The sequence below is a fragment of the Elaeis guineensis genome, chromosome 2, assembly GCF_000442705.2.
Source record: "Elaeis guineensis isolate ETL-2024a chromosome 2, EG11, whole genome shotgun sequence".
NCBI lineage: Eukaryota > Viridiplantae > Streptophyta > Magnoliopsida > Arecales > Arecaceae > Elaeis > Elaeis guineensis.
In genome coordinates, this window is record NC_025994.2 from 117,091,539 (window position 1) to 117,113,463 (window position 21,925).

The 21,925-nt window shown below is 38.4% G+C and overlaps 2 protein-coding genes across 2 annotated transcripts in view; both read right to left on the minus strand.

The window, feature by feature from the left end:
• Nucleotides 1-8,404: 8,404 nt before the first annotated feature.
• On the minus strand, nucleotides 8,405-17,257 carry LOC105041151 (uncharacterized). Its single transcript, XM_010917998.3, is given in 4 exon segments — nucleotides 8,405-11,554; nucleotides 11,557-11,950; nucleotides 16,294-16,912; nucleotides 17,000-17,257. Coding segments are annotated over 4 exon segments (3,708 nt in total). The 5' UTR covers nucleotides 17,032-17,257; the 3' UTR covers nucleotides 8,405-8,891.
• Nucleotides 17,258-20,724: 3,467 nt separating this feature from the next.
• Nucleotides 20,725-21,925, minus strand: part of LOC105041159 (serine/threonine-protein kinase 12) — a 16,768-nt gene continuing 15,567 nt past the window's right edge. Inside the window, exon 12 of the mRNA XM_010918017.3 lies at nucleotides 20,725-21,265. Coding sequence (XP_010916319.1) covers nucleotides 21,161-21,265 — 105 coding nt within the window. The 3' untranslated portion in view covers nucleotides 20,725-21,160. The remainder of the gene's footprint in view (nucleotides 21,266-21,925) is intronic.

Genomic DNA, 21,925 nt, shown 5'->3' on the forward strand with positions numbered 1-21,925 from the left:
GTTAGAGTATTCATCATTGATATATTCATAAATATCCTAATGTAGAATACCCAAGGGGCGAGCAAGCTCTTATTTACATCCACCTTTAAAAGGCTTGTGCAACAGCACAATTTGAACTTATGCATTCTCTTGGAGGCTCAGCTCCCAAGGGATAGTCTCATCAAAGTTAGGTGTAGACTATCGACAAACTGGGGGTTTTATACCATTGAATCCCGTGGGCTTGATAGGAAAATCATTGTGATCTGTAGGGAGGGTATGGCCAATATTCATGTTTTCCATAATTATACCCAGCATGTAGTCACCGTTATTTCTGAAAGCAATGGACCTACTTGACTCTTATCTGTTATCTATGCCAACACTGAATATGGGGAGAGATGGGTGGTGCAGAACGAGATGGCGAGATTGATTGATTAAGATATTCCCTCCCTGATGGTGGAAGATTTTAACTGTATTGATAGCGCCCAAGAGAAGAGAGAGGGAAGACACTTTATTGATAATATTGAGTCACAAGAGTTCCAAGACTTTAGTCGAAATACTAGATTGATGGATTTAAGGTTCTCTGGGTTTAGGTTTACATGGTGTAACAACAAACATGAAGCAGCAAAGGTTTGGGAGCGCATTGGCATTCTCTATGGCAAGCTAGATTTAGATGTTCTCGAGCCATCATGTGCACCTCCTCCTCAGGACTGCATCTGATCACAGTCCAGTGCTCATTGTTATAGACATCGAGCTCTCTTATCAAAATCCATTTCGATTTGAAAATTTTTGGCTCTCTTATCTGTGCTTCTGAGATACTATGAGAGAGGTTTAGAGGATGCCTTACTACTACAAAAAGGAGCTATGACAGTGCTTATACGGCAGCAGTTTCTAAAATCATTGCCATAGAATCTACTGCAGCGATTATTCGTAACTGCTGTCGTAGGTCCGATCTAAGACAGCGGTTACTATAACCGCTGCGTAGGTTATATCTATCACAGTAGTTACGAGTAACCACTACTGTAGATCACTTACGACAGCAGTTATTTATAACCACTGCAGTAGGTCGGCTCTATGGCAGCGGTTACTATAACCACTGTCGTAGGTAAAAACTTTATCATCCCATAACTTTGGATTCACAGTTTGAATTTTAGTGATTTTTTTTTTTTTGATTTCATATAACTTTTCAAGATCTACATAGTTGCGAAGATGATTTTATAAAAAATATTATTTTATCCCTCAAATTGAAGTTTTAAAAAAATTTAGTCGATACTTACAAATAATTTTGGAAGATTACGTAAACCTATAATAGTGAAATCGAATTTTAAACCCATCTTCATCATTCATTATCTAAATAATTATTGTTAGAGTATCGTCACAAAAGATCATCTTGATCTAATAGTCCTAGCTATGTCAATCAATAAAATTTGATTTCGACGATCACGAACGACCGCATGATGATCTGATAGATAAAGACCATCGATGGATCTGAAAATTTATGACGATGATCTCAATAATATTTATAGCACACTATCAAAATTTAAATTTTATCGAACATTATTAGCATGATCAGTTTAGCATAGAATGATTTTAACCATTAAATAAAAAATGAGTGATCACAAGATCAATCGACGTCCAATTGAGATGATTTTTTAGATAAATGATCTTTGTTAGTACTTTAATTATTTATATGATGGTGATCATAAAATTGAAACCATACATATATGTTGAAATCTACTTGAGCACATCTTACAAAAGCACAAGTACAACTACTTGAAGAATTTAAGAATGAGTAGCAAGCTATATATAGTTTTAGATTGTTCATATATGCATGATTTGAATTTTATGATCATCATCATATAAATAATTAAAATATTAATAAAAATTATTTATCTAAAAAATTATCTTATAATCGGACGTCACTTGGCCTTTTCATCATTCATTTTTTATTTAACGGTCCAAATTATTTCATGCTAAATTGATCATGATCATGATGTCCGATTGAAGTAAAATTTTGATAGTGTGATACAAATATCACAAAAATCATCATTATAAATTTTTGAACCTATCAGTGATCTCTATCTATCAAATAATCATACGATTATTCATGACTATCGAAATCAAATTGTAATAATCGATATAGCTAGGATTGTCAGATCGAGATGATCTTTTGTGATGATACTCTAACAATAACTATTTAGATAATGAATGATGAAGATGAACTTTAATTTTTAAAATTATATCATATTCAAAAAAAATAAAAAAAAATTATATTCTACTTCTATAGCAGTGATTGCGTAATAATCGTTGCTATAAGTCTATGACAGTGATTTACTAACCACTACCATATTGTACTTATGACAGCGGTTAGGTATAACCGCTACCATATCTCCACCTATGGCAGTGGTTATTACCAACCGCTGTTATGGATTGGACCTACGGCAGCGGTTACTAATAACTGCTATCATAGACTGACCTATAGCAGCAGTTATCTATAACTGCTGTGATAGATCCAATCATGATCGATTGTGATGATCTCATATAGGTTGTAGAAGAAATGAATGATCTGTTTATAATGACTTAAGTAGTCAACCAACAACGATCTCTCTCTCCTCGGGCCTCGTCGTTGCCGTCGTCCGTCGGCGGCCACTACTGACCGCCGTCGACAGTTCGCTCCGACCCGCCAGCCACCTCTCTTGCCCGTCGGCCTTCTCTCCCACCACCAACCACCGTCGATGCCCCCACCACCTCGGTGGGCTCGCCCACCACCGCCCGGATGGGCCCCACCCCCATCGCTGCCAACGGTCGCCTCCTCCCGCCAACCGACCACCATCTATTACCTACCAATAATTTTGACCAATCAAATACTACGGTAGTGGTTGACAAACTGCTGCCGTAGTATCTATGGCAGCGGTTGGCATACTGTCATAGCTTAGCTATGGTAGTAGTTGGACAACCACTGCCATAGCCTCTATAGTAGCGGTTGCTATAGCAGTGGTTGTAAAATAGCTATCATACCTTTCTATGACAGTGGCTGACACAACTACTGTCGTATCTCAAAAAATCACTGTCATAGCTATGGCAACGATCATAGTGGCAGCGGTTGTCTAACACTATAGTAGGCTATGACAGCTTTTTTTTGGACTACGGTAGCGATTTTCAACTACTATCATCGCTCTATTTTGTAATAGTGCCTATCTAGGGTAATACGATGAATCGGATCACTCATGGACTCGAGTTGACGAGGTGCAGGCTCAAGAGATAGAATCGAGTGGAGGTTGATGATATCTTTAGGAGGTTGGAGGACATAGAGACTGCCATCGCTGAGCTCTAGTAGAGAGAGGATCAGGAGGGAGGACATGCTAAGGAGAATTTGGCAGGGCATCGAAGGAAGCAAGCTAACCATACATCACTCTCTACTGTGCTAGCAGAAGACTCTATGAAGGCAGAAGTCTAGAGTCTAGTGGATTAAAGAGGGAGAAAGGAATACCAAATTCTTCCACCAATCGACAGTCACTCGGAGGTAGAGGAATCGGATCAGGATACTGCATGACGAGGTGGGGGCCTAGATTAAGGGCGAGGAGGAGATTAGACGGGAGATTCTCCACTTCTTTCGAGGGTGGTGGATTGATCGACTGGTTGGAGGTGAGCTCTATACTATTCCTATTCTGGCTGATAGGGTCTTTGAATACGAGAATAATGTTTTGATAGGCTCGATTCTAGCAAAGGATGAGGTGCTCGAACCAGATGGCTTCCCACCACTCCTTTTTTGGCGATATTGGGCAATTGTGCAGGAAAAGATGATCGAGGCTATCTAGCTCTTTTTTGCATCGAGATCGATGCCAGAAGTATGGAAGCATATTTGTACAAGATTTGTGCGAAGATCATGGTTGGGAGACTGAATCCTATCATTCTTTGGTTGATCAGTGCTAAGTAGGGAGCCTTTATGGGAGGCCACAGTATTTCAGATAATATGCTAATCACACAAGATTTTTAGCATGATCTCTAGAGAGCTTCGATCTGATGATGCCTTATAGCCATTAAGCTTGATATTGAAAGGGCGTATGATCGAATGAATTGGTAGTTCCTTATTTACACTCTGGAGAGCTTCGACTTCCTCCTGTGTTGGATTAGATGGATCATGGGCTGTGTGGGATCTCCCTTCTTTGCCATACTGGTTAATGGCACCTAGATGGATTATTTTCAGTCTATAATGGACCTACGTCAAGGTTGTCCCTATCTCCATATCTCTTTATTTGTGCACTGACACTGTCTAGGGCCTTGGATCCCTATGTGCCTGCCCAAAGAGCTAGACCGATCTCACACCTTTTTTGTTTGCAGATGATTGCCTTTTGGTAGGTCGGGAATCTATTCGGAACACTAACTTCTTCAAGAGGATTCTAGAGAGATATTGCACTGGTATGGGCAGAAGGTGAATCTGCTCAAATCGATCTTATATTTCAATCCAAAGACTAAGACTCAGTTGAGGCAAGCTATCAGGGAGAAGCTAGGGATTATTGAGCAAATGGGAGCTTGTCACTACTTGAGAGTGCCCATCATAGGACGGAGATCCCGAAGAGTGGGATGGAGGCATTGATCTGGGGATGTTTGGAATGTTGGCAGGTCAGATGCTTATCCATGATGGGCAGGATCAATCTAATTAGATTGGTGCTTAGCTCAGTCTCGATCTATATGATGTCCAATACCATAATTTTGAAAACAGTGGTGGCGAAAATCGAGCAGCAGTTTAGGCACTTCCTATGGAGATCATACCAGAGTGATGGTGGAATTCACCTTTTGGCATAGGATGTGGTCTACCAGCCGATTGAAGAGGGGGGATTGGCATTCAGTCCCTTGCAGCGAGATGTGAGACTCTGATTGCTCGGCATATGGCCAAATTCCTACTTCAGTCGAATTGCATTTGGAGTGAGGTGATTAAAGTTAGGTATGGCTCCTGGATTACTAGCACAAACATTCAAACTGACCGAGGGACTCCTTTATGTGGAAGGAGATCTGTCTGTGGGATCAAATGGTTCTTCATCATGTTAAATAGATTGTAGGAGATGGGTAGGATATCGACCTTACTCATGATCTTTGGATTGCTGATATATTGATGGACCGCTATCCAACCTATATCAATATGGCATGTTGATGCTGTATCCCAACTCTTTGGTTGGGCTAGCCCTAGTGGAGAGAGTGTTGTCCACTATTATCTCTGTCTTCAGCAGTCTAAATGTCAGAGTCTGGAGTTCTATTTGCACATCAAAGACAGTGATGAGAAACCTCTCTGAGCTGTTTAGGAGAAAGACAATCAGGAGGATGGATGGAGCGTAGATTTGGAGGCTCCATGTCTTTCCGAGCATTCGTCTCTTCCTTTGGAAGGTAGCTGGCACCGACTTCTGACCAGGACAGTGTTGTGTGCTGGAGCTATGGATATTCATCTGTCCTGCACGAGCAGCTGTAGTGATGACAAGATAGTGGACCATGTTTTGCTTCTTTGTCCTAAGCCTCAGCATATATGGATTTTGTTGGGGCTTTCCTGGATGGCGAGTGCCTCTATGGAGCTAGCTCCATTTTTTATGGAGGAGCTACAGCAAAGCCTACAGAGTGATTCATCCAGGGGATTTAAAATTAGGACGACGTATATCGCTTATCATATTTGGCTTGTCAGGAATAGGAAAACCTTTGAGGCATCTTGATAGTCGGCAAGATCTACCCTGGAGAGGGCATTTGTGTAGGCTAGGAAGGCTATAGGTGTGCTATCGACTAGTTTGATCTCTATTACTTGGGACACCTGGGACTATTCGGCTGCTCAGATGATGATTTGTGTGGTGTTTATTATTTGGGATCCGCCATCTTTGAGTTTTCTTAAAATCAACTTCAATGGCAGTGTGAGAGGTTCTAAAAATGGTCCATACAGGCTTCATCATTCGCGGTCCTAACTCCAGACTAGTGGCAGCAACAGATGTCACCTTCTTGACAACATCATTTCTACAGTAGAGTTGCGAGCTGCCTGAGCTGGTATATCCTTTGCAAGGCTACAGCTGCAGACAGAGAGACTGGTTGTGGAGGGCCATTCGGAATGTTCATTGGTTGGTTGTGGAAGCAGTAGAGGATAAGTGCTGCTCAACCTCTCCCCAGCGATATTGGGTGTATTATTCGGGACTGCTCCTCAATTGAGATTAAGCATGTCTACCATGAGGCTAATAGTGCGGTCGACTGGGTGACTTCTATGTGGTTTAGCATATAGAGAAGTTGTATGGACTACGATGACCGAGATGCTGCTAGCATTCGGACGTTCTTTTTTTTTTATTTCTTTGGCCATGTTCATATTTGCAATATATGAATGCTCGTCTTATAAAAAAAAATACACATATATATTATAACATATTTATTTTTTAAAAAATATTGTTTCTTTTTTTTTTCTTTAAAATTTTCTGCTTTAGAGTTTTGACATAGAATTTTAATTTATTATGTTAACAAATAATATTTTTGATCATAATTTAACATTTTGTCGAATCATTCTAAACTGCCCATGCTATAACGTACTACCGTGTTAGTATAGAACCAACATGATTCTAATGATCAACTCAACAAATAACCCGGACCGACCTGAATTGAGCAGAATTATCTCATACCAACTGGTACCAACAAATATCGTCAGAATTTAGACAATATCATGGTTGGAAGTGAGAAACTATTAGAAACAAGTGTTGCCATAAAGGACAAACTCATACCTTACCATATTGATCATGCGGTGTTGGATTGATGATATAAAAAAAATGAAATGCTATTTTAGGCATAACACATTATCTAAAACCTCTTTTTGACAATTTGAAATGCTATTTGTTTTTGAAGAAAATAATTTGAAAATGCTGCCTAAAACCTTTTCTAGCACTGTTTAAGTCAAATATTCATCCTCGCAAGACGAAGTGCACTTGCTAATCTGTATAGTGCAGCATTCCCATCAGATGCTCATGGATATGGATCAGCTAGTCCGCATCAGTTTTTTGATTGCTTGCTAGCGATGGGCATGTTTCATGCATGTAAGATGTAAACATGGATGGCTGTGATCTTTCTAAAAATAATACCTTATACAATTTATTCAACAAAACAACCTATTTATTTTGTGCACATCTTTCTTTACTCTAATGGAAGTTTAAGAAAAAATGAAATGAGCACGCAGGTGATTTTTGAAGAGGAGATGAAAAAGGAAACCATGTGATTTGATAATCACTGTCGGCGCATGTGACGGTACCTTACGTATCATGATGCCCTTGATTGGCGTAAACGGCTGTGGCATATAAGAGATCAGGAGTGATCACAGGGGGGCCCAGTTGTTGGTTGGCTTGATGGGCTCCTAGCCTAGTCCGCTCAGGTGCAAGTGGCGGTCGTGGGCTGCACCCTGTTCTGGAACCCACTAATGACTACGGAATTATCAGAAAAAAAGGGAAAAGGGGAAAAAAACACACTGCAGATGAAATTTTTTTTTTTTGGTAAAGTGCAGATGATATATTTAACATAATGGACGTTTACCAATAACGGTGGTTATATTGCTTATGTAGTTCTGTTCTCATGGTTAAGTCGCCTATATGTCTTTAATGTCATGAAGGTGTCCCAGAAGGATTATAGCAACACTGATAATGTTATAATGTTGTAATGGTCAAATTAATGATAGCTTATTTGTTATATCATGATATTGATTACATTTATGGGTAAGCAAGCTGCGACAACAAAGATCTGCATGGAAGAGAATAGCAGGTTTTGTGACGGTCAGACAACAAAATACAAGTTAATACTCGTGGTCTTGTCATAGAAAATCCATGTTCCAAAATAATTAAAACATGCAACTATCATCGATTTTTTGATTTTTCAAAGCGTTGTTGACCAATAGATAAGAGAGAATGGCATGACAAAGCAGCCTGCACTGCACACTAGCTTGAGGCAGCATAGGTGACCTCATGAGCAAGGTGTAGAGCAGCATTATGCCTTCTTTTTCAGTACCCTTCGTGTCTCTTGCTAACCAGCCATTTGAAAAGTAAGATCCTTGTACCAATCAACGACAGATGAAAACAGATATCAAGGGCCTAGGATCCTTTTCTCACATGGAATTGAAGGACAACTTAGCTATGTGCAGTTGGCTGGAGATTATACGGTTTAAGATGGCGTCTCTAACAAAAAATGAGGAAGACAAACTATAGAGGGGATACTTGTGAAAAATATAGCTGCTTTACCAACCTAACATTATTTACAGAAAAAAAAAAGTTATAAATCAAACACAAGATAATTACTTAAAACCATCTATCAAACGACATAAGCAACGAAACAGATAAATGAATAAGATATCTGTAGGAAATGATTCCATGGTTAAACAAGACAAAAATAATGAAAAAGAAACCAATAATGCCCTTGGAGTGGGAGAGGAAAAAATACACAACTCTGTAAGCTCCATACTCAAACAAATGTAAGTAGCATGACAATAAGTAACAGAATGAATCCACAATTAGCTGGCATTGTACTTTCAGACAAAAAATTAAGACTTTAAGAAAAAGATACAAATTAATGCCAAGACAATAACATGCTATTACATCTGATTCAAAACAGGGATATTGGATTCTAGGAAGAAAATACAAATTACCTGATCACAGCTCAAGGTTCAAATTGTTGCAGCAACAGGAGCTTTGGAAAACCCAAAGATTAGCAGTCCAATAATGTAAAATTCTACGCACCTGAGTATATAGAGCTGCAACCATGTAATGCTTCCCTTCCATACCAAAAACCAATGTCACCACATTAGAATCAAAAAGGAACCATTACCGAAATAGTATTCACTCGACAGCTAAGCATTTAGGTGGAACATATTTTACAGAAGAAATCATCACTTAAACCTTCCTTAATAAGGTTGCACATGGCCATTAGAACCTGTAAATTGTTGCTGATTTCTGAGAAACTGGAGCTGTACTACAACTTGTCCCAACTGCAAAAGGGATGGTTGAATGAATCGGTCTAGAATTATCCTGATCCATATTTTGACTGGGCTTTAGTATATGCTTTGCTCCTGCACTCAGTTTGACAGGTCCTGGTCTTGTCCCACCCGAAGGGTTTAAAGAACTAGAGGCGGAAGAAATTTTTGAACCATTTTTTTCATTGCTTGTTACTGGAAGACCATCATCAATAATTTTACTAGCCAAAACTGATATTTCTGGTGTTCCTACATCATCTGATGAACAACCATTCAACTGTTCTCTCCTTGGGCCTACTGGAACATTAGAGCTGTCTTGTATTGTTAAACGAGGCTTCTTTGCTGGTTTCATGAATCCATCATCTTTAGCTACAGGCCTTTTGTTACTTTTGTTTGCCCGATCCAGACTTTTGAGATACGTAAGCTTGGATTTTGTTCCATCCCTGTGCTTAATCTTGTTCCTAAAGCTGGCATTGCCTGAAAAAGTGGTTTTGCTTGCAGGATAGAGTGGGATAAATGGAGAATGAAGTACAGGAGTAGAGCCACAGGTGTGCGAAGAACCAGTATTATAAACAGGAAAAGATATAATTGATGTGGGATACATATAAGGAAGCAGAGGGAGCTTACTTCCTGGTGTTGTGCAGGAGTGATGAATACCAATACGATCAGAACAGAAGGGAAAAGAGGATTTGTTGCTCTTCTTATGCTGTTCTGCATTTAACAGCCACTCTGGATGGCAAAGTGAAGAGGAATGAACTGATGATGATTCAACAAAATTCCCACAATTCTGACTTAAAAATGCAGGGTGGGATATTGACGATGTACTGAAGGAAAAGCTCTGGCTATGCTTGCAATGTGTAGACATTAGCAGCATATGCTGACTAATATTTTGAGGAGCTGCCACAATTGGTATTTGATGCCCCATTTCAACATAATCAGTTACAGAATTTACTGCACGGTTAGATGTCTTATTCAGCATTGTTTGAGGAGGTGGTGGATGGCTAGAAGGATTCAACATGGAACCATGATTTCTCATGGTGGACGAAAGGCCATTTCTTGATATCCACCGTTCTTGACAATCAAAATGCATATGACTTGGTTCGACTGCTGGACTGCAATAAATGCTCGATGAAGATTCTAATGGTTGTAAAAATCTTGAAGCCTCAGATGCCGGATGTTTAAACCACTCATGTTGAAGCCATTGGCTTGGAAGGGATGTAGCAGACAGTCTTACAGAGGGGCTGTGTTCACTAATTATTTCCTTGTCAGTCCAAATCTTTCCATCATCAAAATTTCTGCATTCTTCGCTACTTTTACCGACTGTAACATTTTTACCCATCAAGCGCATTGTTGGTTGGTGAGCAGGCTGAACCCTGTGGTTCAAATTTCCCTCTGCTTGAAACTTGTCCCTGTTGTTCAAATTATGATCTTGATGGCTATGTTCCCTGCACCCATAACAAGAAACTTTCATGGAATTTGGTCCATGATGGAAATGTTGGTCTTTGTCCCTCACTGCTACATGGTTCTGAACTTCCATCCTTTCCAAACCATGCAACTGCATAATACCTCGCCCAGAAGTTACAGGAATATTGGCAGGATTGTTGCACCGTTCTGGGTACCATCTCAACTGATCTTTCATGTACAATGGTGCAGCAGGAAACTTTCCTCTCGTGTTCATGTGATCCATGTTACTCCTTGACTCAACTAGATTAGAAACTGGGAAGCTACAGCAAGAACCCAGTACTGTGTTTTGATGCTTAAACAAATCATGAAGACCAAACTTACCACTAGAATGCAACTTGATGAGCTCTCCTTGAGAATTAAGAGGCAGGCCAATAAAGTCCCCATCAATACACTTATCCTTGCAGATGGGCATCTGATCTGACACTAGTCTTGTTTCCCCAGATCCTTTTAATCCACCTGAAGTGCATATACTTCCTCTCAAATTTTTAGGAGCGATAAAGCGCACAGGTTGAATCTGTGAAACACATCTATCAACATCAATCCTGGGCCCTAGTGATAAATCTGGTTGCCTCTCATTTGCTTCCGTACTCATTACCGAACAGGTTGTCGAAGGCTGTGAAAGTAGACTCCTGGTCACAGTCAGTGAACTCATCACTTCAGAACTTGAAATACCACTTTCAATGGGAGCAGGCAGATTTCTTTTTGTTCTTTCATCTGAATGAATTCCTTCATTAGAACTTGACACTTCTTTACCATAAGAATTCAGAACTGGTTGGTTGCCTGAATACACGTGACTGGCTGAGAAACCTGGGCCACCAGGGTGTACACAATTTGAATTACTGGAGCTCTGTATCGCACTATTCAAGTCTACAACTTCACCCAAGCAGGATATCTCTCTATCAGGATAGGTCCCATTATTGGCATTAATTAACTCATGGGAAGCAGAATGACTGTGAGCATCACTCAACTGTATCTTGCCACCTCCAGATGTTCCCTCTGCGCCACTAGCCACAGCATCATCTTCACTATCATTCACCATCTGAGCTCCCTTAGTAGGAGGTGGAACTTTATCACCTTTGCCTAAATCACCCCTAGCTGATGATGCAGCCAAGACATCAGAAAATATTTTACAAAGGCTTTGCAATTGAGGCGCTCCAAAGGAGAAAAACTCTTGCTGTGTCCAAGTATGTCATCCTTGCCAGAAAATGTTACATGCTTTTCTGAAACACAAGAAGGCTTAAAAGAATTTCCACCTTGTGTATTGCCTTTCAGACTGGACTTCTTGATAGAAGAGGCTTTTGCATGATTCTTGAGGATGCCATGAATTGGCAAGACCTTTGCTGCCTCCTGCTTTTTAAAAAGCAACTTGGAATCTCGGATTAACCTGCAATTTTGCTTCTTCAGTAAACTTTTCGCTGTTGATGGTTTCTTCTTTCTGACATCAACAGAATCCCTCAAAGCCTTTCTTAGCCTCTTTTTACACCCCGAATCTTGAAGCAACTGAGAAATATCACCTGAATATGATGTTTTGGTCCTATAATTTTTCTCCTGGGACAGACGATGCAGCTTTACAGTAAGTTAGAAAAACAAAAGAAGCCAAAGATCTAAGCAAAATGTAGTATAACAAATGGCAGAAAACAGAATGACACAATCAAGCAACATGAATCAAGTCAGTATTGTTATCCCCCCAAGGAGAATGTAATCAATGCATACATGGAAAGGATTTAAATTTATCAGGAACAGTAATATTTACTTGTTCTCAATCTTTTTTCCAAAGTTTTTCTCTTGTTTCTTTTCAGCTTATGGAACTTTAACGAATAGACCACGATCCTTGGCATGTATTTCATGGATTTTTTTTTTTAACAAAATATTTTCCCTTGGTTTTTTTTTTTGGTAAGGATTTTCTCTTGGTATTTGACATCATATCAGTTCAACATAGTAAAGATGTTTTGCCACTTCTCATCCAAACATATGCCTATCCCTATTGTTGGATCACCCATTTTCAATAGACCCCTCCACTGCGGGCTATGGCATATACAAATGGGGCCATCTTGCATTGGGTTGGGTAGACAGATTTAGGATATGCTATATTCTTATTGTTTCTCCCCTTACTAACAAGGCATTTAGCCGCATCATACGTATCTTTTCTTCATCATAAAGTTCCACTTCCAACACAAGTATGACTTCATTTGTTAATCATTTACCTTAAAAGGAAACCAAAATAGGGCCAGGAAAAGAGGATCTAGGGGCGACAATATGAAGTGAGAGAGAGACAAATGAGGAAAAAAATAAATAGAGTTCTAGAAGAAAATGTGATAAATCTTAAACATGTTCTTTACTTTTCTCTTCATATATTTTCACCCTAGACCGCACGGCATTCCTAAATACTTTGAATAGCTCATGGCCCACCACACTATTACCGCCATCCTAAGGACTCGGGATAGTTTTTAAGGGTTTCCTGAAACCGTGATCACCTATTGGGTCCAAGGGCCAAACCCAAAGCCAACCTATTTACAATCAAGTTGGACTGCAATGACCCAAACCAATCCAATTATTAGCCAAAAAATCCTCACCCAAACCTATTTCTCAAGGAGGCTAGGCAGGGTGGTAGAGCAGGGTTAGAAATTGCCAGCCGTATCTAGGATTCACAGTTTAGACCAAAATTTAATAATAATTCTATCCAAGAATAATTATGACGCATGATATAGGAAATCTTATCCCAACCATGCTACTAGAAGAAAATAGTAGCTTCATGGCCCCTGATTTACACGTTATCCATTCAACTGATTTCGTAAGTACTCTAGTTAGGTGATTTTAGTGAAGTTGCAACGAATAGAAGACATGGGAGTCATGATAGTGATTTCTGTTTTGTGCAACAATGACAAGTTACATATACAGTTTGAGTACATATGCATCTGATGAAAATTAAGATCAAATAATATCAATTTACTTCAAAATAAATATTATAATATTTATCAATATGAATGTGAATAAAAATTCATCATCTCAACATCAGATTTTATATTGATACCATCTTATTATAGCATCCTATTATAGCATCGATATGTAGCATCCTATTTCAGCAATATATATATATATATATTATATATATATATATATATATATATATATATATTTTGTACCATCTATACGATACAGACTGATATGGCAAATCTTGGTCTCAAGTATCTCGATCAAGTTAGGCCAAGCATGAATAATCTAACGGTAGCACTATTTATTGATCCAACCAATTCAACGCAACCTTTCCATTTATAGCTGTCACTTTTGTATTTTAAATGCATATAGTACATATCCGTATAAGTTCATTGGTGTGCATATAAGAATGAAGAATGGTACTATATATATATATATATATATTATATATATATACTCTAAATGCATTTGTTATTTATTCTTAAATATGAGCAATCAGTAATGCACACTATACAAGAAGCAGATATGTTACTATAAATGAATTAATATTATAAGTTGTTTTTGTCTGTTTTGGATTTACTAATTGTGACCTTAGTGGCCCATTAAGGACATAGATCAAGATAACAGGTTATCTCAAACCAAAAAACTTAACCAAACTAGCCTGTTCATCACTTGTCGACCTAGTGAGTTGTTTACCCTATTTACATGATTAACATGATAAATTGAAAAAGCTGTGAAACATTTAGTTTGTTATGGAAGTAGAAAATTAGCTTCTCATATTGGCTTAATGCAAACAAATAATGTCTTCCATTAAAACCCAAATTAGTCTAGCCTGATTTAGACCTACACAGGTCTCAAGACAATGCCAGGCCTATTTAAGATTCAATAACACCAAGTCCCAATGAAGGTCAAGTAGAGTGATGAGAACCATAATGTCTACGTGTGTATCAATAATTCTTCGTATACACATAAGCACTAATAAAGGAATTACTAAAAAAAAAAAAGAATTACTTATAAATAAGAATTAGGCAATGTACAACTTAGATATGACACCAGACTTGATGTATCAAACTGATATAAGCTAACTAGGCTCGATCCACCATTCAAAAAAATAAAAAAATAAAAAAAAAAAAGTTTGAATTGACTCAAACAATTTTTGTGTTAGATTGCTTATTAGAAAGACTACATGTTTTCAACAAATCTGAGGACTAAAAATTTAAAATTTAATTTAGGACATAAGTAAAATATATTCAACTATTTAAGGAAATGATAGAAGAATTAAGAAGAATTTGATATTTACATTTTACAAAAAATCTCTTAAATATATGTATTGGCTAGACCATGCATGATGACATTGTTCACCCATCCCAGACAATACTATATATAGCTATCAGACTACATGAAGTATTTCCTCCTTTCAACCGAGAATAAGTACATTTAATTGTTGCATCCTCTTGACAGCAAGCAACAGGATTGGATTTCTATTTTTTTTTTTTTTGGATTTCTATTTTTTTTTAAAAAAAAAAGGGACTCAGGAATGTAAAAAAGCCATCTTTATTGCTTTCAGCTTAAACTGAGAAAACCAAACATCTTGTAACTTGGAAATATTAACCATAGCTGCATCAGAATCTAAAAAAAAGTGTAGTAGAACACCTCATAAACAATTAGCAATAAAGGGTTGAACAACTCATCGAAGCATCTTTAGAATTCAGATATTTTGGGCAATTTACCATTGGAAAACTAATGAACGATTTCCTTCTTGGTTTTTTTTGGATGGAATATGGAGGAAGTGATAAACTTTTGCCAAGGGAGTGAACTAGTGAACTATTTCCTTCACGATACATGCCGTCCAAATGCATCAAAGAATTGCAAAATGCATGTCAATTTCTTCAAAACTAACAAATTATATGATACGAGGTGGTACTTCATTCTTTCCAAAACTTTACGTCCGTAATAATGTGGATGTGACATTTCAAAGTTTCATCACGAAAAACAAACATCAAGATAAAATCAATAACGGGCTTCATGCCTATCACTAGCAAAGTTTAGTAATGTGAACGCACCTTCACAATCGCCTCCATTCTTCACAAGAAACATATAGTTTGAGTAATAGGCGTACTAACTAAAAGCGATCATCAGAAAATCTACTAGGAAGCATAGCTCAGGCAAATGATGTGAAGGAACATCCAAGTGCACAGAAATTTGTTAATTATTTTTAAAAACGCATAACATGTTAGAAGGACACGTCAAAGGCAGTCAAAAAGCAGAAAGAAACCTAAGTTAATAACTGGACCGATAAAATAGAGACAGAAATAAAATCCAAATCCTTCCATTCTACTCTTCTTCGATAGATCAGTAAAATCACGAAAACAATTACCAATGACAGTTGAACATGCCCATCATCAAACAACAAAGAAGAAACATGTGCAACACCAGCAAAATAAGTTCTTATAAGCAGCGGCTTCCTATCATGAATCACTAAACAAAGAAAAGCACCAATTGTTATCACATGGCAAATCCTCCTTGTATATATATTTTTTTTATCCATGAAATATTGGTAGATAGGGCCTGTGAAGCATAACCGAATTTAAAACATCTTCGCAAACAAGAACCTCATACATAATCTCTTGAGCAATTGCTTATACCTACCAACATTACTAAAAGAGGGCAGCTCCATCTTATCATCTCCAGAATATTTTCTAATTCTAGATCAAGGTTCTCCTATTTAAACCCCAACAGATTTAGAATATTCCATCCACAACTCTCCATCACAAATTTTTTTCAATGAAATCATGATGAAGAAATTAAGTTACTAATTTAGTCATGGGGAAAAAAGAAATAAACAAATCAGGATTCTTTTTCTTTTGGTTGAAATATAACAAATCTACCAATTGGTTTATTTAAAAAGAGAGAAAAAAGGAAATAAACACATCTGAATTAAAGAATTCGGCGCGTACCTTTTTTGCAGCACAAATATCGACTTTTAATTTCTTCTTCTTCTTACTCTTATATTTCATCCATGATTTTTTCGTCATCTTCTTTTTCTTCTGGATTTCTTTCACCCTCTCTTTTCTTTTTCTTGGAGAAGAAACCCTCCCATCCGTACCGCCGCCGCCCCCGTCTCCCCCTCCCAAACTCTCTTCTCTTCCTTCCTCTTCGCCTTCGACTTCTTTTTCTCGTTCTTCATCTTCCACAGCGCCTCCTTTTCCTTCCCCTCCATCACAGCCGTCAGTCTCGTCTTCGACGGCCCCGATCTGCGGCGACACGGCGAACAGCTCCACGATGGACCTCTTCTTGGGCGCCCTTTGCTTCGCCTTCACCGGCGTCCTCATCTGCCTCCCCTCCTCCGTCGGCAGCGCTCCGGGTCTCTCCAGCTCGAAGCCCCGGAAGGCGCCCCCATCGGGCTTCTCTTCGGCCGATCGCGTCTCCTCGAGCTCGTCAAACCACCATCGGAACTTCCGGAAAGAAATCGGAGGCAGCGACCGCCCCATCTCTCCCTCTCTCTTCCGATCCCCATCCCCATCGAAAGGCCAGCACTTGCCAAAGTCCACGCTCCTCATCTTCGCCGTATATTCTCTAAAAGAAAAAAAAACAAAAGAAATATCAGATCCAAATCCAAGAACGAGAAAGCAAGAAAGAAGTCGAGAATTCAAAGTGTAATACCGAATCGAGAATCTTTCCAAGGCCACCGCCATGGCTTCGGCCACGAAGAGATGAGCGAGAGAGAGGAGGAGATGGAGAAGAAGAGAGGAATAAAATTATTCTCCTCTCAAATTAAGAGTGGGCGATGGTGGGAGGAGGAGGAGGAGGAGGGAAGAAAGAAAGAATAATAAATGAGGAGGAGGAGGATGGGATAAAGCCCGGAACCGGTTGCTTTTTCCACCATTCCCCTTCCATTTTCCCGCTCTCCTCCTCGGTATTCCTGCGCTCTCTTACCAACTCATTTATGATGGATGGCGACATATGATTAATATTATTTTTAAATATTAAATAAATCATAAAATTTTTATGATGGTAATGATCGAATGGCATGGATGGCATGGCATGGCATTTAAAACATCGTCATGGGGTATGGCATGGGTCACGATAACCGCTTTTGGTAGGCGCGGGGACGGTGGGGCCCGCGCTTTAGTGCGCCCGTCCTGTCGCTAAGGAACGTAAGCTATGTGAAGGGAGGTGCGGGCAAAAAAAAAAAAAAAAAATCCTACGGACCACATCCAACTTAGCATAAAATCCCCTCGATCGGAGGGATGAGCGGGACTTCGATTTGAAACACTACCACGTAGGATGAGGTAAATAGTTTTCCCGCCCTGGGCCCCACCTCTGCCCCTCGGCACGTGATTGGGCATCAGATTTCGTACCATAAATGGTTTGGCTTGGAGGCTTTCAATTTAAGTGCCCGTTAGCCTTCGTTTCAGACGGTTTAATTTAATTACAAGACAAATAAGGTGGTGAAGGGACCAACGACGGGGAAAAAGCTGGTGCTGGAATAGATCTGATCATGACCAGGCTCGGGAACAAAAAAAATATTAAATTTTTAATAGATTCGACCTGACCCATGATCACACTAGGCTGGAGAAGGCGAAGGGAACGGAGGGGTGTGGTTGAAAAAAAAAAAAAACAAAACAAAAAAAGGCTTTCAGGAGATGAGAAAGCGTCCATTTTTGGCCAAGTGTTTTTAACTTTCATCTAGACGGAACCGAGGTGCTGGGTATATGTTCTTTTCCTCTCTTTTACTGATAACAAATGAAGTTGGGGGGCGGTGGGGACGAAAGCTAAATGCCAAATTGGTGGAGAAGTTGGGGAGGGGGGGGGGGGTGGCTTCGTATGTTTTTCTGTCGAGGACCTCCTATTTGAGTTAGAGAATCGAGGGCGTGGGTTTTCGATCCGTTACTATTAGTGGCTTGGCTTGCAACCGGAGAGTCCGTTACCATCTCTTTTCTTGCCTCGGAATCCGTTTGATGACTTGGAACGGGTGCAGATGCGGCAAAGTACGGCCTATTCCCTGATTCAAACAGCGTGGAGGTGATTGTTTTGACACGGATGATTAGCTAAATGGATCCAAGGAGCAAACTGCATCCATTCGTCTGGCTTTAAGTAGGAACAGATAAAATAGGAACCAGCGAAAGCCAGCTTTAATTATCCCGTTAGGCGAATTAATTCAGTTCATATAGGAAGGCTACATGTCCAACCCTGAATCTTGCAGTAATTCCAACCAAACGGTATTTCAAAAGGCTGCCGTTGTTCGCTCTTTAATTTATTTTTTGTTGGAATTGTTGTTTGACATGAGCTAATTTGACATTCCCAGAAGATATAAGCAAGTTTGACAAGAATAAATATTCTTTGCTGTATCTAAAATTTAAAAAGCTATTTGCTAGATATAATGTTTGTTTTATTTCCATATCGAATACTGCCTACGGGCATAGGGCTTCAAGATTTGCAGCGTTAAGAGGTGACAAAAAATTATGAAGGTTGATGAATTCAATGGGGAACAAGTTCGTTGATGAATTCATTAGGTTTAGCTCACGTCAAAGCAGTTGCTTCATGGTACAGAAGAGCTCCATGGGCGGCGCATAACGAGATCAGAGAACCGTTTAATGGCAGGTGATGTATATCTTCTGATAACATCAAATAAATCCCAGCCTCCACATTTTTCTTTCGAACAGAATACATGGCAGCTGTTTGCACCTTAGAATCCAATGAGGCAGTTCCCCGCAAATTAATAAGTGGGTGCGAGCACTTCCGACCATCACTCAAACATGCATTCCATTAGTAGCTAACGCTTCAACCATCACTCCGACCAAAAAAAAAAAAAAGAAACCATCACTCCAACGTGCACACCATTATTAGCTTAGTCCAACCCACTTTTCAAGTCAGTATTTTCACTTTTGCGATGTCTCCAAATCCTTGTCAAAAGGTTATCATCTCGCCAACCACCATCACAGGAGACATCTTAATACGTGCGGGGTGGTCCATGAAAAGCGTCCATATCTAAGAGGAAATCATTATTGTCTCTGGCCTCTGCTCATGGATGATTGATGGCTTGGACGGAAGGAGTATTCACCTTTTTACCATGAAGTCGAATGTCCTTATGCTCCTTACTTGGATTGGAATCAGATTAGATACCGATTAGTATCAATATCAATATATCAATATTTATATTTATTTTATCTAATAAATATAAATATATATATATATATATATATATATATATATATTATTTAAATAAAAAATTTATATTTATATTCATTTTAAATAGATATGATATAATTTAATATTAAAAATATAGATATAATTATAAATATAATTTAAATAATTAAATTTTATACTACAGAATTAAAAAAATTATTAAATAAATGATAAATCAAATTAATAATATATTTATATATATTATATTTTTTAAAAAATTAATAAATATTATATAAAATTATATAAATTACGTATAGATTCGTATATTTAGTATAAATCGGATAGTTATCTATCTATATCTATTTTTTTTTATGGATATGAATATTAATCGGATCTTCAAATTTTTGTCCACATCTGAATTAATTTAAATATAAAAATAAATCCTGATAGACAATATTCACATCATTTCCACCTCTACCTCTTGCCATAAGAGATAAAAGAAAGATCGAAGATTCTAGAGTGCCACAAAAATCCTGATGAAATACGCTGATATTGATGCACAGTGATAATAACAACCTCAGGTATATTTCCAGGTCCATCGATCATACATTTAATACATTTTATAGCATGTACGTTTTCCGCGTACGTATTATGGGGACCTTCACTCGTTTCCGAGCGAAGGCAGGATGCTAACCACCAAGACCATTTAAATTTTTAGTTTTCTTTTGCTAAAAAAAAAAAAAAAAAGGCAAATTTTGGGCGGAAAACGAATGCGAAAAATGGCATTTAATGGATATAAATTGTTGTATAAATGTAAAAGTGACGACTTGTACAACAGGATATATCTGACATCTCTTTATCATGTGTTGGTTGCTCCATACTGCTAGTTTCAAAAGAACCGAAAGGTGACGCTAATACAAAACTTGCATTATTTGCAATTTACTAGTTGAAAGATAAAAATGTCACAATAATTATTTCTGAGGCCCATTAATAATTCAGAAAGTGAACCGTGGGACCAAGAAGAACGGCTCTTAACTCAGCCATTAACAAACCCAGGATCCCGGCATGAGTCCATATCATATTAGGTTATCAAATCTGAATTTAGGTCCCTACGTAAATTCCACATAGATCCACATCATTATGAACGCACTACCGCGGTAAACTCACAAGGAACGCCCATGTCAAACAGCCCGATTACGAACGCAATGCAAATGCAACAATATAGAACTCATCAAGACTCCCATGAGGCAAGAACACAATTATGATACCCAAATTCAGATGGATAGAGTCAAATTTGATTAAACCAACCGCCCAAAAATCCAGAAAAACAACCAGCCATGGAGCCATTTTGGGTTGACACTACCATGACCATTTTAACATTTCAGAACCAGAAAACATCACAAGGTTCCTGTACATAAATTCACTGGCTACATGCGGTTCATTATTCATTTTGTAACAAACAGAACCATCTTATACTTACAGGAAAAGGTGAATCCCTACAATCAAATATAACATCCACTCACAACCAACACTCAGACCTTGAGCAAGAGACACCACCACATGATGAGCTAATTAAAGGGGAAAAAGAAGAAGATGACGAAGAAGACTATATCTCGCTCTCCTATATTGACAACTTACCTCGGATTGGGCAAGCAAACAAACAATCTACTTCTACGGTGACCATTAACATTCCCACTAGAACAAATCAGAAGAATGAGAAGAGCGAGAGGAACGGCTGCTCGGGTCAGATTGATCTTTTTTAAACATCTGTAGGTTCTGGAAACATTTCAAGAGTCTCACCTGGAAAACAGAAATATATGAAAAAACAAAGCATCAGAATTTTATGTTAAAATACAGTGTTGTGATTAAGTATGTGGTGCCATGGCTTCAGTTCAAGAAATGTATCAGAAACCTATAGGCTCTAATTAGGGACTCTCACTGGCAGGCTAACAAAAATGGCTGATCGGCACTCATAAGAAAGCTATATTAATTCAATGCTCTGCTAAAACCGTTCCCCCATCAAAATCAGAAAATGTTGGAATATCCTCCAGAAAGGACATACAAAGTCTGGCTACCAATCAGTACTAGAAAAGAATGACCTATGGTACTTGACAAAGGTATCAAAGTATGATGTCGCTTTTAAGTTTGTTCTATAATTAACCAATTCGGCATGTCAATACTGGACATGATATCAATATCATCTTATAGGAGTCAGGATTAAATTTATAAACAGGATATATCAGTTCTTTTATTAGTTTAATGGTAAATTAGGAATGATTTCATTAATACTCATATCCCTGTGTCTCTTGGGCTAAAATTTTTGCAGACCATCAAATCATTGCTACAATATTTTCAGACCATCAAATGACAAACTTCGGTATCATAACTTTAGCAATATTTGAAATTAGAATCCACATTATTTACAATCATCCACACAATATAAAACACTTAAATAAACTG